The sequence below is a fragment of the Rutidosis leptorrhynchoides genome, chromosome 3, assembly GCF_046630445.1.
Source record: "Rutidosis leptorrhynchoides isolate AG116_Rl617_1_P2 chromosome 3, CSIRO_AGI_Rlap_v1, whole genome shotgun sequence".
In the NCBI taxonomy this organism is placed as follows: Eukaryota; Viridiplantae; Streptophyta; class Magnoliopsida; order Asterales; family Asteraceae; genus Rutidosis; species Rutidosis leptorrhynchoides.
The window spans coordinates 614,009,677-614,029,669 of record NC_092335.1 but is presented as its reverse complement, the minus strand read 5'-3'; the positions used below and the strand labels follow the sequence as shown (position 1 = coordinate 614,029,669).

The 19,993-nt window shown below is 32.3% G+C and overlaps 1 protein-coding gene across 1 annotated transcript; it reads left to right on the top strand.

Annotated features, from left to right (window-relative positions):
- Window positions 1-16,482: 16,482 nt before the first annotated feature.
- LOC139902263 (uncharacterized) lies at window positions 16,483-17,316 on the top strand. Its single transcript, XM_071884903.1, has one exon. It carries the CDS (start codon window positions 16,483-16,485, stop codon window positions 17,314-17,316), a length of 834 nt encoding a protein of 277 aa, XP_071741004.1.
- Window positions 17,317-19,993: the final 2,677 nt, after the last annotated feature.

The following is a 19,993-nucleotide window of genomic DNA, read 5'->3' as shown; positions in this document are numbered from 1 at the left end:
TTACATATATCATAAAGCATAAGAACACTATATTCCATATATTACACCACACGAATACAACTATCTTATTCCGACTCGCTCGTTTCTTCTTCTTCGGTTTTGGTTCGTTTTGCCAAGTTTCTAGGGATATATGATGTTCCCCTAATACGAGCCGTCGTTGTCCACATTGGTTTAGAAAAACCTGGTGGTTTAGAGGTTCCCGGGTCATTGTTACAACTTAAGGACTTCGGGGGTTGACGATACATATAAAGTTCATCGGGGTTGGAATTAGATTTCTCTATTTTTATGCCCTTTCCCTTATTATTTTCTTTTGCCTTTTTAAATTCAGTTGGGGTAATTTCTATAACATCATCGGAATTCTCGTCGGAATCCGATTCATCGGAGAATTGGTAATCCTCCCAATATTTTGCTTCCTTGGCGGAAACACCATTGACCATAATTAACTTTGGTCGGTTGGTTGAGGATTTTCTTTTACTTAACCGTTTTATTATTTCCCCCACCGGTTCTATTTCTTCATCCGGTTCCGATTCTTCTTCCGGTTCCGATTCTTCTTCCGGTTCCGACTCTTCTTCCGGTTCCTCTTCGGGAACTTGTGAATCAGTCCACAAATCATTCCAATTTACATTTGACTCTTCATTATTATTAGGTGAGTCAATGGGACTTGTTCTAGAGGTAGACATCTATCACATAATATCAAACACGTTAAGAGATTAATATATCACATAATATTCATATGTTAAAAATATATAGTTTCCAACAAAAATGTTAAGCAATCATTTTTAAAGAAAACACGGTCGAAGTCCAGACTCACTAATGCATCCTAACAAACTCGATAAGACACACTAATGCAAATTTTCTGGTTCTCTAAGACCAACGCTCGGATACCAACTGAAATGTCCCGTTCTTATTGATTAAAAACGTTCCATATTAATTGATTTCGTTGCGAGGTTTTGACCTCTATATGAGACGTTTTTCAAAGACTGCATTCATTTTTAAACAAACCATAACCTTTATTTCATCAATAAAGGTTTAAAAAGCTTTACGTAGATTATCAAATAATGATAATCTAAAATATCCTGTTTACACACGACCATTACATAATGGTTTACAATACAAATATGTTACAACAAAATAAGTTTCTTGAATGCAGTTTTTACACAATATCATACAAGCATGGACTCCAAATCTTGTCCTTATTTAAGTATGCGACAGCGGAAGCTCTTAATAATCACCTGAGAATAAACATGCTTAAAACGTCAACAAAAATGTTGGTGAGTTATAGGTTTAACCTATATATATCAAATCGTAACAATAGACCACAAGATTTCATATTTCAATACACATCCCATACATAGAGATAAAAATCATTCATATGGTGAACACCTGGTAACCGACAATAACAAGATGCATATATAAGAATATCCCCATCATTCCGGGACACCCTTCGGATATGATATAAATTTCGAAGTACTAAAGCATCCGGTACTTTGGATGGGGTTTGTTAGGCCCAATAGATCTATCTTTAGGATTCGCGTCAATTAGGGTGTCTGTTCCCTAATTCTTAGATTACCAGACTTAATAAAAAGGGGCATATTCGATTTCGATAATTCAACCATAGAATGTAGTTTCACGTACTTGTGTCTATTTTGTAAATCATTTATAAAACCTGCATGTATTCTCATCCCAAAAATATTAGATTTTAAAAGTGGGACTATAACTCACTTTCACAGATTTTTACTTCGTCGGGAAGTAAGACTTGGCCACTGGTTGATTCACGAACCTATAACAATATATACATATATATCAAAGTATGTTCAAAATATATTTACAACACTTTTAATATATTTTGATGTTTTAAGTTTATTAAGTCAGCTGTCCTCGTTAGTAACCTACAACTAGTTGTCCACAGTTAGATATACAGAAATAAATCGATAAATATTATCTTGAATCAATCCACGACCCAGTGTATACGTATCTCAGTATTGATCACAACTCAAACTATACATATTTTGGAATCAACCTCAACCCTGTATAGCTAACTCCAACATTCACATATAGAGTGTCTATGGTTGTTCCGAAATATATATAGATGTGTCGACATGATAGGTCGAAACATTGTATACGTGTCTATGGTATCTCAAGATTACATAATATACAATACAAGTTGATTAAGTTATGGTTGGAATATATTTGTTACCAATTTTCACGTAGCTAAAATGAGAAAATTTATCCAATCTTGTTTTACCCATAACTTCTTCATTTTAAATCCGTTTTGAGTGAATCAAATTGCTATGGTTTCATATTGAACTCTATTTTATGAATCTAAACAGAAAAAGTATAGGTTTATAGTCGGAAAAATAAGTTACAAGTCGTTTTTTGTAAAGGTAGTCATTTCAGTCGAAAGAACGACGTCTAGATGACCATTTTAGAAAACATACTTCCACTTTGAGTTTAACTATAATTTTTGGATATAGTTTCATGTTCATAATAAAAATCATTTTCTCAGAATAACAACTTTTAAATCAAAGTTTATCATAGTTTTTAATTAACTAACCCAAAACAGCCCGCGGTGTTACTACGACGGCGTAAATCCGGTTTTACGGTGTTTTTCGTGTTTCCAGGTTTTAAATCATTAAGTTAGCATATCATATAGATATAGAACATGTGTTTAGTTGATTTTAAAAGTCAAGTTAGAAGGATTAACTTTTGTTTGCGAACAAGTTTAGAATTAACTAAACTATGTTCTAGTGATTACAAGTTTAAACCTTCGAATAAGATAGCTTTATATGTATGAATCGAATGATGTTATGAACATCATTACTACCTTAAGTTCCTTGGATGAACCTACTGGAAAAGAGAAAAATGGATCTAGCTTCAATGGATCCTTGGATGGCTCAAAGTTCTTGAAGCAAAATCATGACACGAAAACAAGTTCAAGTAAGATCATCACTTGAAATAAGATTGTTATAGTTATAGAAATTGAACCAAAGTTTGAATATGATTATTACCTTGTATTAGAATGATAACCTACTGTAAGAAACAAAGATTTCTTGAGGTTGGATGATCACCTTACAAGATTGGAAGTGAGCTAGCAAACTTGAAAGTATTCTTGATTTTATGAAACTAGAACTTTTGGAATTTATGAAGAACACTTAGAACTTGAAGATAGAACTTGAGAGAGTTCAATTAGATGAAGAAAATTGAAGAATGAAAGTGTTTGTAGGTGTTTTTGGTCGTTGGTGTATGGATTAGATATAAAGGATATGTAATTTTGTTTTCATGTAAATAAGTCATGAATGATTACTCATATTTTTGTAATCTTATGAGATATTTCATGCTAGTTGCCAAATGATGGTTCCCACATGTGTTAGGTGACTCACATGGGCTGCTAAGAGCTGATCATTGGAGTGTATATACCAATAGTACATACATCTAAAAGCTGTGTATTGTACGAGTACGAATACGGGTGCATACGAGTAGAATTGTTGATGAAACTGAACGAGAATGTAATTGTAAGCATTTTTGTTAAGTAGAAGTATTTTGATAAGTGTATTGAAGTCTTTCAAAAGTGTATAAATACATATTAAAACACTACATGTATATACATTTTAACTGAGTCGTTAAGTCATCGTTAGTCGTTACATGTAAGTGTTGTTTTGAAACCTTTAGGTTAACGATCTTGTTAAATGTTGTTAACCCAATGTTTATAATATCAAAAGAGATTTTAAATTATTATATTATCATGATATTATGATGTACGAATATCTCTTAATATGATATATATACATTAAATGTCGTTACAACGATAAACGTTACATATATGTCTCGTTTCAAAATCATTAAGTTAGTAGTCTTGTTTTTACATATGTAGTTCATTGTTAATATAATTAATGATATGTTTACTTATCATAATATCATGTTAACTATATATATAACCATATATATGTCATCATATAGTTTTTTTTACAAGTTTTAACGTTCGTGAATCACCGGTCAACTTGGGTGGTCAATTGTCTATATGAAACCTATTTCAATTAATCAAGTCTTAACAAGTTTGATTGCTTAACATGTTGGAAACATTTAATCATGTAAACATCAATCTCAATTAATATATATAAACATGGAAAAGTTCGGGTCACTACAGATACCCCTGTATCATAACCCTTATAGCAAAATTTCTAGTTTGAAACAATCTTCAAAATCTAAATATGCAATTGTGTTAGGAATCATCAACTAAAACTATCTGTGAAGTTTCAAATTCTAATTCTTTTTAACGAGTTTGAATTTCAAGGTCAAAGATTTGGTTTTTAAAAGTCAACCAATGTTCTTCGATAAAATTCGAAATATCTGTTACAGATGAGGTTAAACTGTTGATTGATAATGATTCTAGGAGTTAATTGAAACTAACTTTGTGTTGTAACATTTGTCTAAAACAAACTCGAATTCAAAATCATCATTTTTTCCCCCTTGTGCGTCGAACAGCAAACTGCTGTTTCTGTGTTTATTTTTTATTTTTCCTTTCTTTGATTGTTAATCCATTTAAACGCGAATAAATATTTTAATGCTGGATATTAAGTTCTAAAAACAAAAATTTGATTTAGTTAGAGTGTTGGAACTTGCTTTGGTCGAGTTAAGTGTTTGAAGAAGAAGGAGAAAGAAGAACAGTTTATTAGACGGGTTATGAGATTTCGGTTTGGGTTTTAAAACTGATAATGGGCAGTAGCCCAGCTGGTTTAATGAGTTAACAGGTGTTCAAGAGGTTACGGGTTCGAGTCTCATGAGGGACAATTCTTTTTATACAAAGTTTCTAAAGGGTATACACATTTACTCCTAGTTCTCTTATCATTCTTATTCTTATTATTGTTATTGTTATTAGCGTTATTTCTATGATTAATGTTGTTGTTGTATTATTATTATTATTATTATTATTATTATTATTATTATTATTATTATTATTATTATTATTATTATTATTATTATTATTATTATTATTATTATTTGAAGTATTATAATAATTATTATTATTATCATAATAAGTGATATAACAATTATTATTATTATCGCTACAAGTAGTAATAATGTTATTCTTATTAGTGAATTATCATTTTACGACTACTAATATTATTATAATTGTGAGTAGGGTTATTATCGTTGTTACTATAAAAATAATACAAACTATTATTAATTTCGCTAATATTAGTATTAATATCATTTTTGCAATTAGTAGTATTACTATTATTATTATTAACAAAGGTATCATTCTAACAATATGGTCATTATAATCAGTATGTTCAATATCAAAGGAGATTATTATTATTAGTAAGTCATTATTATCGAAAACCATCACTTTTGCTACAAATAAATATTTTGTACTTAAAATATACTTAATACATATATATTAATTATAATAATAGTTTATATACCATAAATCAAACATATTAATATTATTTATATAAATATTTATATATATCAAACTAATAATTTTCTTTTTATATATATATCGATATATCAATATAACTAAATATATAGATATTAAACATTTTTAAATATATATAACATTAAGTTATAATTTATACTAACATATTATAATAACACTAATAATTATATAGAAATTTATTCGATTACAATTATATGTGTTAATATGTATACACATAATATAGGTTCGTGAATCCGAGGCCAACCCTATACTTGTTCAATGTCGTTCTATGTATTTTTACTACAAAATACATTAGGTGAGTTTCATTTGCTCTCTTTTACTCATTACATTTTTGGGCTGAGAATACATGTAATGTTTTAATAACTGTTTTATAATATTTATATGCGTGAGTTTATTTTATCCCCTTTTAAATGCTTTTGCAATATATATTTTTGGGACTGAGAATACATGCACTGCTTTTATAAATGTTTTACGAAATAGACACAAGTAATCGAAACTACATTATATGGTTGAATTATCGAAATCGAATATGCCCCTTTTTATTAAGTCTGGTAATCTAAGAATTAGGAAACAGACACCCTAATTGACGCGAATCCTAAAGATAGATCTATCGGGCCCAACAAGCCCCATCCAAAGTACTGGATGTTTTAGTACTTCGAAATTTATATCATGTCCGAAGGAGGATCCCGGAATGATGGGGATATTCTTATATACATATTGTGAATGTCGGTTACCAGGTGTTCAAACCATATGAATGAATTTTATCTCTATGTATGGGATGTATATTGAAATATGAAATCTTGTGGTCTATTAAAATTTTGAAATGATTATTTTTGTTAAACTAATGAACTCACCAACCTTTTGGTTGACACTTTGAAGCATGTTAATTCTCAGGTACGAAAGAAATCTTCCGCTGTGTATTTGCTAATCTTAGAGATATTACTTGGAGTCATTCATGACATATTTCAAAAGACGTTGCATTCGAGTCGTTGAGTTCATCAAGATTATTATTAAGTCAATTATAGTAATATATATTATGAAATGGTATGCATGTTGTCAATTTTTCGATGTAATGAAAGATTATCTTTTCAAAAACAAATGCAATGTTTGTAAAATGTATCATATAGAGGTCAAGTACCTCGCGATGTAATCAACTTTTGTGAATTGTTTATAATCGATATGGACTTCGTCCGGATGGATTAGGACGGGTCCTTTCAACTATCAACAAATTTTTTCAAAGGTTTGGTTCCATTGAAGGGATCTCCTGGAAGCAAAATAGGTCATTTGTCTTTGTCAAATTTGCAAATTCGTTTCAACCTTTCAAAGCCATCACATCGATGAACGGTAAAGTAATCAATGCTAGAAGTTTGATTGTAAGTTATGCAAAAAACGACCTCGTTATCAAACCCGGATCTGATAAACCCCTTCCTGTTATTTCCAAAAAACATAACCACCATGATAATCACCCACAATCTTCAAACACTGCCCCAATTATCAACTTATCAATCAATAAAGAAACACGTGATCGTCTTGCATTGTCTGCACTCATCATAGATAAAGACCGAATCGACGCCCTAAAACTTCTTAATTAGTTAAAAAGTCATTTTATTGAAGTTGCTGCTATCTCAGCCTGGGGTCCCTACGCTTATATTGTTCAATGCCGTGATGAACAAAGTTTCAAAAGGATGAATATGGGTCCAACAATGAACGATCTAGAGTTCATTGAGGTTATTTCGATGTTTAAAAGGATTAACACGTACTTCAGAATCATCAAGGTAATGGTGGAAGGTATCCCTTTCGATTGTGTCTCTTCAAATTGTACGCTAGAAGTTGCAAAGAATTTTGGTAGAGTAATTCATGTTAATCGTTTTTCCTATAATCTCAAACGAGCCGATGTAGTTCATGCCTTGATCGAAGTTAATGATCCGGGTTCGATTAAGAGATAGGTTGAAGCCAATGTTGCTAACGTTTCTACATGTAATCTTTGGGTTCAAGAGTTGGGTCACGATAACCCGATTGAAATTGTGAATGATGATATTATTGATGAATATAATGAAAACCTAAGGCTCATTGTGCTTGCAATGAACAACAATAAAGTGGTTGATGTATCTTCTCCGGAGCCGGCTGAGTCACCGGAATATGTACCGGAGCAAGTTTACGTTAAAGGCAAGAAAGAGGAAAAATTCAAAACTCCTTCAAAGGATAAAGATGTAGGATTAATGTGCAATGTCCAACATATAACTATATGGCTAAATTCATTTGAGCCTTCGGGGTCACACATATATACACCTAGACGTCAATATATATATATATATATATATATATATATATATATATATATATATATATATATATATATATATATATATATATATATATATATATATATATATGTTGTATATATATTACTCAAGTAACCAAACACATTTAATACTTAATTATGAGTTAATTATTTATTTATTTATCCATAATAATAAAATAAAAGTTTTTTTTAACTTGATAATCAAGTTGGATTATTTAAGTTATATATACTCCGTAATTTTGTTTTGAAAAGGAGAGATCAAACACCAACTTTAAAGTTGATTAATATAATATAAATGTGTGATATCCTTTTTCTTTGAGATCACATGTCAAAAGTAAATTACGCGTTTTTCAAGATTCTGATTGGAAAGTAAATTACGTGTTCTTTTATTTGCCGACATATGAATCGGTTTAGATTTTATATATACTATCTTTTTGGTCTTGGGCCATATATAAATATAAGAGTTACGATTCTAAAATTAGTGCACCACACAGAAAAAGAGATACATAAAATGAAAAGCACTCGACACCTTCTTTGACTTTTTATCATGTGTAGAAAGAAACAAAGAAAATCAATTTGTTTATTGGTTTTACCAGCAAAACACAAAAGAACACAAAAGAAACTCAGTTTTCTTTGATTCTTTTTTTTGCAAAATCGTAAACACATACGGAGTATTATCATTTATATTATTTATGATATTAATATAATTAGATTATATTAATATTAATATGTTACTTGGGTTTGGACTAGCATCCATTGACATTGTTTGAAGTGTAGTGTGGACTATCCAAAGAGACGGTCATACTTTTGATCGTAAGTTTCTCTCCGTCTCATCAATTTCTCCAAGAAAGGTATATGGTTAACTCCTCTTTTGTTTTATATTCATGACAATTATTATGGTGTAACTGGATCTCATTGGGATAAATTAATCGTGTGCATGTTTCATTAAATATATGAAGATTTAATCTTGTAAATGTTTTATGAAATAATAAAAGATTATTATTTTAACTATCCGCTGCGTTAATCTGAATTGGTAAAGTACACACGATTTACCAACAGTGGTATCTGAGCCGCTTTTACACCATCTTAATTGTCGCGTGATTTTCTTTAGATTTAGCTTTGTGGTGAATTGGCAAGAGTCAAAACCTTTATGGTGTTGAAATTCAACTTTGTTGATTACCTCAGGACGCACGAATAAGATCTGAAAAAACACTATTATAAATTTTGAATTTATTTATTATGGCTTGAATAATTGTTGTTTATTTTATTCCATGGTTGTACACATGCATTGTAACCATGGACAAGCCATATGTAGGTTTTAATAATGTAGTTATTAAAATTATGATTGCACACATAGCCCATAATGCCCCGACCTATGTATGATTGTTGTAATTGTTGATTACGGCAATATTAAGTCATTTTAATTATTTATTTTTTATAAGAAAGACCATTTTGAAGCCAAAGTTGTATTATATTTATTTTTCATTTTCATAGTATTGTATTTAAGTTTATTCTAAATTGGAAAAGTATTAGATTAGTTGTATTTTTTAATTTTAAATAAATATAATAAGATGAAAATTAAAGATAAAGATGCAACGTGAATTTTGACTTAGAAGATGGCGAACATGTCAATTTGACAACGATGACGTTTGTCAAGTTTTCACTTGATTCTTGAATTAAGTGGGAGTTATGATATTACCCTTAGTTTGACCTCTTGATCCAATGTCGGCTCATGGGATCAAGCATAGGATTTTTGGGCTAGGCTATGTGTGTGTGATGGATGGTTGTGTTTTAATTTTGCATTTATATATAATTGTTGATTAGAATATATATGCTAAATGTTTTTGATGAAAACATTAAATAAAATCGGTAACGAGTTTCAAATATTAAAATTGATGATTTTAAAAGGTTAAACTCTAACGAGTTTAAATTTAAATAATTTTGAGACTCAAGTTATATATGTTTTTGATGAAAACATTAACTAAAACTCTAAACGAGTTTCAAAGATTAAAATTGATGATTTTAAAATAAGTTAAATTCTAACGAGTTTATTTTTTTTTGAAACTCAAATAATATATATGGACGACATCTTTTAAAACTCTTTTAATACGATACACGTTTGTGTATTTGTTATTTTTATGCTAGAAATTAAATAACAAACTAGACACATAAACACGATCGACATATATAATTGGTTAAAATGATTTTTAACAAATCGTGTAGCGAATCTTGTGTGCATGCATTATTCGTTGACACAAACATTTTCAAATACCCGTCAAAATTAGGTCATGCCATCAAATGAGCTTGCAAACACTCCTCGTTATTTTTCTAACCTATTAAGACTAGCGTGAATTATAACCACGAGGTGGAATTTCTAATCTAGTAAGACTGGCGTGAGTTTCCACTATTTTCAAATTGGACGACTTAATCGTATTCACGGTGAGACCTGAGTTCGAGGCAAGGATGAGACAAACATGTCAGTAGATAATAGTGGTTTGTTGAACTACATATATATCAAGGTCTCATAAAGATCTAAGAGTTACACTTGTAATGTAATTGATACCCGCTACCTACCAATAGACTACATAACTGCTAGCTGATCAACAGATGTGGCTATGGAACCTCTATGTGGATCTTAGGCTTTCGTAAGTTTTTAAAAAATTTTAAAAACTTGGATAGTTAATTTATTAAAGCTCAATATCGAAAATACTAAATTGAATCATATATCTGTTGTAGATGTCAAACAATCAAAATGCAAACCAAAACACTTTCTTCTTTGTTGGAGAAGGATAAACTCAATGTTCAAACTTCCCAAACTGACACCGCAATCTGAGAACTGTTCTCAAACATAAATGGAAGTTGAATAAAGTAGAGAACCCATATCCTTTCTTCCTGTTGTGGCAGTTGCTGCTGCTCAGCAAAATGCTTATCGAATGTTGTTCGATGATCAGGAAGAAATAGGATTGAAGGGTGAAAAAGAATAAGCCGAATATTTTATGGAAGGAAAATGACAAATCATTTGCTTGGAAAAATATTCCACCTTCCAAGAATGAAAGCCCAACAAAAGACGCCGAATGTTTCCATTGTGGAAAGGTTGGCAATTGGAGATGGAAGTTGTCCTATCTTCCAATCTGAGCTGAGAAAAGGCAACGCTGGTGAGACTAGCAAATCAGATATATTCCATATATAGTTATATACTTCTTCTAGTGATTCCTAGATCTTTGTTAATTGGTTGTGGGCTTCACACCTGTAACAATATGAAGGGAATGAGAAGAAGTAATAGACTGAAGAAAGACACACTGGATTTGCAAGTAGGCAAGGGGGATCAAGCTTTTGTTAAAGCTATTGGCACCTCTGAACTTACTTCTCTAAGTGGTCTTATTATTTTGTTGGAACAATAACATTATGCCCTCAATACTGCGAGCGACATAGTTTGAAAGATGCTAGTTTTGAACTTGAATTTACACACTTAGGTATTTTAGTTTCTAAAGATAATATATTTATCTTAATACCTATTCACGTGATGGTATTTTTGAAATTGATATGCATAGTGTAATTTCAAATGAGAATTCTGTGTATACCTACATCGCCAAAGTCTTCAAGCAAGACTTGAATAAGACCTATCTATGACATTGTCATATTGGTCATATAAACAAACAATACATTTCAAAACTACAATCTAATAGACTTTTGGAATCAATTGACTCTGAGTCATTTGATGTATGCGAGTCATGTTTATGTGAAAAGATGACAAATACTTCTTTCTCCGATTTAGGTAAAAGAGCTAAAGATCTTTTAGGACTAATACGTACTGTTGTATGTAGCCCTTTAAGAACAATGTATAGATTTAGTTAATTTTACTTCATTACATTTACTGATGAGTACAGTAGCTATGATTATGTTCACTTGCTGAAACATAAACATAAAGCTATTTTAACATTCAAAAGTATTCCAAAATAAAGTAGATAATCAGCTTGAAAAGACCATTAAAGCACTTCGCTCCGATGGAGTAAGTAAGTTTATGAGTCAAGAGTTTTTTGGACCACCTAAAAAATTGTGGGATTGTCTCATAGTTCACTCTACCTTACACACCACAACACGATGGTGTGTCTCAGTAAGAGGAATCGAACTTTACTTGATATAGTTTGATTTATGATGAGTCTAATTTCTCTACTACCGTTTTTAGGGATATGCATGAGAGTCTGCTGCAAGCATACTCAATGTGATTCCAACTATGAAGGTAGAAAAGAGACCATATGAGTTATGGCATGGGAAGAATCCCAAGTTATCTTATCTGAAAGTCTTGAGTTGTAAAGCGTATGTGAAGCATGACACTTCAAACAAATTAGAACCCAGAACTATCTAATGTTACTTTGTACGATACATAAAGGAAACAATGGGTTACTACTTTTACTACCAAGTTGAAGACAATGTGTTTTCTGCTCGGTCTGCTGAATTCCTAGAAAGAGATCTTCTCTTACAAGAAGTCATTGGGAGTAAAGTAGATCTTGAAGAAATTCAAGTACTTTAAAGTAACATGCCTTCAGTAAGCACTAGTAATCCACATGTTGAAACTGAGCGCACTGTTGGTGAGCCAGAACGTGTTACACCTGTACTTTATAGATCTAGTAGAACTCATCGGCTTTTGAGGTTTAATTATCTGATTAATTCAGATAAACCTCAACTAAGGGATTATGATGAACCCTCTAGCTGCGTGAGGCCATATCAGATCCTGAATCTAAAAACGACTAGATTCTATGAATACAGATATCCAGTCCCTGAAGGATAATCAAGTATGAGACTTGATTGATCTTCTACCCAATTGTAAGACAATGAGGTAAAAATGGGTCTTCAAAGGAAGACTGATATGGACGGTAATGTAAACACTTTTAAAGCTCGATTGGTGACAAAAGTTTATGATGAAAGTTTTTCACCAGTCGCGAGCCTTAAAACAATTAGGAAACTTATTGCCATGTTTACTTTTCATGATAATAAAATATGGCTAATGGATGTCAAAACCGCTTTCCTAAATGGCGACCTAAGCGAGGACGTATATATGGTTCAGCCAGAAGGGTTTATGAATCCTAAGCATCCTAATAAAGTATGCAAGCTTCTAAAATTCATTTATGGATTTAAGCAAGCATCCAGGAGCTAGAATCTTAAGTTTAATGAGAAAATCAAAGTGTTTAATTTTTCTCAAAATCAAGATAAGCCCCGAGTTTACATTAGAGCTAGTGGGAGCAAAGTAGTCTTCTTGATCTTATATGTTGATGACATATTACTTATTAGAAATAACATTCCAACTTGCAAGATGTCAAGTCTTGGCTTGGAAAATGTATTTCCATAAAGGATCTTGATGAAGCTACTTATATTATTGGAATGAGGATCTATACAATAGATCCAATTGGCTTATTGGTTTGAATCAAAGTACATACATTATCTTGCAGAGATTTAGCATATAAAACTCCAAGCATTGAGCTTTGCCAATGCAAAAGGGCATAACCTTGAGAAAGTCTCAAAAGTCCTATCACATCAGATGAGACGAGACAAATGAAATGTATCACATATGCTTCGGCTATATGATCCATTATGTATGCCATGATATGTACTATACTCGATGTTTCATTAATTTTAAGTTTGACGAGTCATTGTCAACTTAATCCAGGTGAAGTACATTGGATTGTTGTTAAGAACATTCTTTAGTATTTACAGAGTACTAATGATATGTTTTTGGTTTACGATGGTTTGGAAGAAGAGTTAAGTATTAAGTTTTATACTGATTCTAGTTTCCAAACTGATCAAGATGATTCTCGATCCAGTCACGTTGTTTCTTTGTCATGATGGGCAAAACAATTGATTGGAAGAGCTCTAGGCAGAGCACTATTGAACAATCTACAACAAAAGCAGAATACATTGCTGACTGAGAAGCTGCTCAGAAAGCTGTCTGGATTAGGAAGTTTGTTGTTATACTCAGAGTAGTACACAACATTTAATCTTCTATAATATGTACTGTGATAGTTCGAGTGTTAATATACTTTTGAAAGAATCACATGTATATAAAAGTATCCGACACATTCTTCAGAAGTTTGACAATATTCATGAAGTCGTAAAGAAGAATGAGATTAGTATTCTTAAGGTTTATACAAATGATATTATGGCTGACCTGTTCACGAAGCCCCTGATGCACAACAAGCATGATGATCATGCTAGTAATATTGGACTACGTTATGCTACTGATATTTTTCATTTGTAATTTATTATTTGGATATTTTTGAAACATTAAACAGTTTTATCATAATGAATTGATATATTGATGGTATGATTATTTTCATTTATATCACTGTGTTCTATATTAGCATGTTTAATCTATGAGTAATTGTTGATTATTCAAAATCTCCATAATCAATCATGTTATGGGAATAACATGAATTAAGATTAATATGAAGTTTTGGTTATATTTATTGATGATAAATAGTTAACTCGTAGAGACCAAAATTCATATGTATTCATTGATGATGAATATTGGAATGACCCATCTGAGATGTCACTACATGGATCGTTGTCAGTAGTGAATCTTTTAGTGATTACGTCTTTATGTCCTTAGACTTGAGATGCACTCCAGTTTTGATGTGTGGAACATTGTACTTTGATATGGTTAAACGCTGTCCTGATTAAGGCTGTAATAAAGGCCATTATTGCGTATAATGTAAAGCTCGTGAGAGACACGTGTATGCAATATAGGATTTGTTCCTCCAAAATTTTTGGAGTTAGATACTTTTGAGCTCTTCAATGAATGAATAAGATATTTGTGTGGCAGCACTCACATGTAATTAAGATGATACTTAATTGATTTGGTGATCTAATTCAGTTCTAAGATCGAGAAATAAAATTGTTAAACAAATGAGAATGACCGATGATCCATATCTCAAAGTTTAACTAAAGTATCTGAAACAAAAGGCCAAATGATTAATGTACAATGTCCAACATATAACTATATGGCTAAATTCATTTGAGCCTTCGGGGTCACACATATATACACCTAGACGTCAAATAAATATATATATATATATATATGTCGTATATATACTACTCAAGTAACCAAACACATTTAATACTTAATTATGAGTTAATTATTTATTTATTTATCCATAATAATTAAATAAAAGTTTTTTTAACTTGATAATCAAGTTGGATTATTTAAGTTATATATATACTCCGTAATTTTGTTTTGAAAAGGAGAGATCAAACACCAACTTTAAAGTTGATTAATATAATATAAATATGTGATATCCTTTTTCTTTGAGATTACATGCCAAAAGTAAATTACGCGTTTTTCAAGATTCTGATTGGAAAGTAAATTACGTGTTCTTTTATTTGTCGACATATGAATCGGTTTAGATTTTATATATACTATCTTTTTGGTCATGGGCCATATATAAATATAAGAGTTACGATTCTAAAATTGGTGCGCCACACAGAAAAAGAGATACATAAAATGAAAAGCACTCGATCACCTTCTTTGACTTTTTATCATGTGTAGAAAGAAACGAAGAAAATCAATTTGTTTCTTGGTTTTACCAGCAAAACACAAAAGAACACAAAAGAAACTCAGTTTTCTTTGATTCTTTTTTTTGCAAAATCGTAAACGCATACGGAGTATTATCATTTATATTATTTATGATATTAATATAATTAGATTATATTAATATTAATATGTTACTTGGGTTTGGACTAGCATCCATTGACATTGTTTGAAATGTAGTGTGGACTATCCAAAGAGACGGTCATACTTTTGATCGTAAGTTTCTCTCCGTCTCATCAATTTCTCCAAGAAAGGTATATGGTTAACTCCTATTTTGTTTTATATTCATGACAATTATTATGGTGTAACTGGATCTCATTGGGATAAATTAATCGTGTGCATGTTTCATTAAATATATGAATATTTGATCTTGTAAATGTTTTATGAAATAATAAAAGATTATTATTTTAACTATCCGCTGCGTTAATCTGAATTGGTAAAAGTACACACGATTTATCAACAAAAGAGCCTGCAAAAGCTGTTGAAACAAAGGTGGTACACTATTCCCTGGAAAAAAGTTAAGGTAAAACTTGCAGAGGATATCATGAAATCTCTTTTCTCTCCCATAAAATCGGCTAAAGTACATGGGAATGATGAGAATGGAAACAAGTCTACCTCAACAAGCAACCCTATAAACCAACCGTTGCCTTTTAATTTACAAGAAAAGGACTATCCTACCCTTAGCCAAAAGTCACCAAAAAACTTATCCAAATCTAAAGAGACTCTCAAAATTTTCGTACCTGTTAACCCCAATTCCCCAAATCCTTCTGTTTCATTTGTTTCAAAATTAACTTCCACTTCCATTCCTCTAACCAACAATCAATGTTTAGGATCTAAATGCAAAGAATCATGTGCAGAGATTAAGAGTAGATGTGTTCCTTATAAAGAGGCTCAAATTTCTTTCATTCATCCTATGGTTGACAACAGCAAAAACAAAGCCAAGTTTCATGTAAACGAGTAGGTCGATCAAGTTCATAATATCTCAGATATTTTCGATATAGAAAGCGAAATTAACCTTCAAGTCGGGCAACAAACAGAAAGCTCAATTAATGGCAAGCATTTCGGGGCCAAGAAACTTACATTCAAAGAGGAGTTGCAAAATTTTAATAGTATGATGGAAAATATGAAAGATGATGAGCTAATCGTCAACTCTCCTAAACCATGAGAATAGCGTCTTGGAATACCTGGGGCCTCGGCAATAAGCTGAGAGGTCGAATGGCGGGTAATCTTGTAAATAATTTTCAAGTTCAATTCTTAGCTACTCAAGAAACAATGGTTCAAGGCATGCCACAACCCGTGTTGAATGAAATTTGGAAACATTTCGGTTTTGATTCGGCTCAAGTGTCTGCCACAGGAAGATCGGGTGGTTTGTTATCCATTTGGAGGACCGATTTTTTCTCTTTAGTCAAATGTTGTAAAAAGAGACATTGGATAGCCACCATCATGAGGTACTTACCAACTAATAACCTCGTTCTTATTATCAATGTTTATGCACCACAACAAGAATGCAAGAAGTTAATTGTTTGGTCTCAATTGACCAAAGTTGCACATTCTTGGCCGGGTCCGTTATGCATTCTAGGCGACTTTAACTCGGTTTCTTCATCGGTTGAAAGGCTTCGAGAAGTTATTGACCTCAATGCTATTGCCTCTTTTAATAACTTCATTGTTAATGCTAATCTAATCGATCAACATCTTGTTAATGATGATTTTACTTGGGAAGGCCCTCTCGGTAAATTATCAAGGATTAATAGAGTGTTTTTAAATTCTAGTTGGATTGATCTATGGCCCGATGCCATTCTTCAAATGGGTCATCCGGATAAATCCGATCATAAACCAATCATATGGGGAAAAAAGTTAATTAGTTGGGGTCCAAAACCGTTCCGATTCAACAATTCTTGGCTTGAAAAACCGGGCTTTATAAATTTTTGCAAAGATAAATGGGCTTCTTACCCTACAACCGGGTGGGCTGCATTCATCATCAACAAAAACCTATGATTACTCAAGTCAGATCTTAAGGATTGGTGTTCTAATCAATTAGATTTGGTTTCTGTCGAGTTAAAAACCTGCGAAGCAGGCATTGCCAGCCTCAAACAATTGTGTAGAATGCGTGATCTTTCTCAAGAAGAAGTTGTGAAGCTCGTTTTCCTTAAAAATCCAAAGAAACAATTGCAGGTCAAAATTGAATCGAGATAGAGGATCCACTCACGTTATCATTGGTTAAATTTAGGTGATAAAAATTCTAAATTTTTTCATATAGTCTCACGTATCAAGCAACAGTCATCGTACATCGCTGGTATGTTCATTAATGACTTATGGGAAGATAATCCTTTCACTGTTAAAGAGTTTGCAGTCACTTACTTTTCCAATTTTTTTAAACAACCTGATCAGTCTGTTCTTTCCTCCTTCGATTGGTCAGCCCTCCAATTAAATATAATCAGTGCTTCATCAAGTGCTTATTTAGAAGCCCCATTTTCTTCTAATGAGGTCACTAAGACCATCTGCTCCTTCGATGGCAACAAAACACCAGGACCGGACGGTTTTACTCTTCAATTTTTCAAGAAATCATGGGAATTTTTAGAAGAGACGATTATGGAAACGTTTGAACAATATTATGTTAGACCATCCTTCTCAAAAGGTTTCAATTCTTCATTTACCGTTTTAATTCCTAAAAACAACTCGGCAAAAACGATTAATCAACTCCGTCCCATTAGTTTGATTAATGCTCCGTACAAGATATTAGCAAAAACAATTGTTAATAGATTAAAGGAGGTCCATTCCCTCGATCATAAGCGAAAATCAAAACGGTTTCGTTCCTTCAAGGCTTCTTTTGGATCGTGCAATGATTGTGAATGAAGTCATTCACAAGGCAAAAAGAAAAAGAAACCAATTCTTCTTTTGAAAATCAATTTCTCAAAGGCGTATGATTGTGTTTCTCATGAGTTTTTATTCTCGGTGCTTAAAAACATGGGGTTTGGTGCAAAATTTATTGAGTGGATAAAATGTTGCATCTCTAACATTTGTTTCTCGATTCTTTTGAACGGCTCTCCTTCTCGAGAAGATACTATGAAACGGGGGCTACGACAAGGAGATCCACTTTCATCGTTTCTCTTTATTATTGTGGCGGAGGTGCTTAGTAAACTTCTTTCTAATGATTTATAAAACGGGTCGTTAAAAGGGTGTCTTTTCGGTGATGGGGGTGAAAATCAACCATTTACAATTTGCGGACGATACCATCATTTTCGCACATCCCTCAATTCAAGAGCTCAATCGAATCAAGTTCATCTTGGATCTTTTCTTCAATTTATCCGGCTTGCAAATGAATGATATAAAAACTACTTTGTATGGGATTCATGTATCTCGTGTTGATATGGCTTCGTTCTCGGCTATTTTTAGTTGTAAAGTGGGTATATTTCCTTTGGAGTATTTGGGCATTCCGATTGGTTTATCTAGAAACAAAATTTCTATGTGGAATCCGATTATTCAAAAATTTAAAAGAAAGCTTGCGGGTTGGAAAGGAAGATGTCTATCTTTTGATGGAAGGCTCGTCATGATCAATGCAGTTCTTTCTAACTTGCCTATTCATTATATGTCTATCTATAAAGTCCCGGTACATGTTCTTAAACTTTTAGAAAGATATCGGAGGAATTTTCTTTGGGGTGGGGATTGTTTCAAAAAGAAAACATGCCTTGTCAAATGGGAGTCGGTCTGTCTTCCGAAAGAAATGGGATGGTTGGGCATCACTCCTCTTCGGATAAAAAACTTAGCTTTATTAGCTAAATGGTTGGAAAAGCTAAATTCCAATAAAATGCCATTATGGAAATCTATAGTTAATTCCTCTTTCGGTCCTACTTTTCGTGGCAAAATTATGAGTGATGTTTCAACTCTAAATTCGTATAAAAATTTCTTCAATTTGGAGAGATTTAATCAATATCCAAAAAGAAGAGTCTCTTCAAGGTATTGTAGGTTCGAACGTTTGGAATTGGAAAGTGGGTAGCGGGGCAAGTATTCTTTTTTGGTACGACTCATGGGCTAATGGTCATATTTTCAAGGATGAGTTCCCTTCACTTTTTCGACTTTGCTTCAATAAGAATGCGACAGTTAAAGAATGTCGACTACCTTCTTGCATCGGGTCTCCTCAAAATGGATGGAGCTTTCATTTACCAATACCTCTGACCCAATTTGATTCCTCAAAACTGGCCGAAATGCACTCTGTACTCCTGTCTGTTCGTTTAAATGACATGGCTCCCGACCTTGTTACATGGAGAAACGACCCTTGTGATTCTTTTTCGGTGGCCGATGCAATTCGTATTATCATTCAATCAGGTAACTTTGTTCTTCCGGTATGGCCCAAAGTTGTATGGGGTAACAACGTCCCTTCAAAAGTTATGATTTTTCATTGGTTGACGATTAAACAAAGTATTCCCGCCAAATCGGTTCTTTCTCAAAGACAAATTTTACCTAGCAATCAATCAAAGCTTTGTGTTTGGTGTATGCTTGAAGATGAAACGATCGAACATTTGTTATTACATTGCAAGTGGTCCTTCAATATTTGGGCCGATTTAATTCATTGGTGGAATTTTAGATGGGTCATCCCGAGTTCGGTCGAAGCTTTTTCTTTTGATTGGCACTACGGCATGGGCATCAACGCCTCGAAATTTTGGAAGTTGATCGG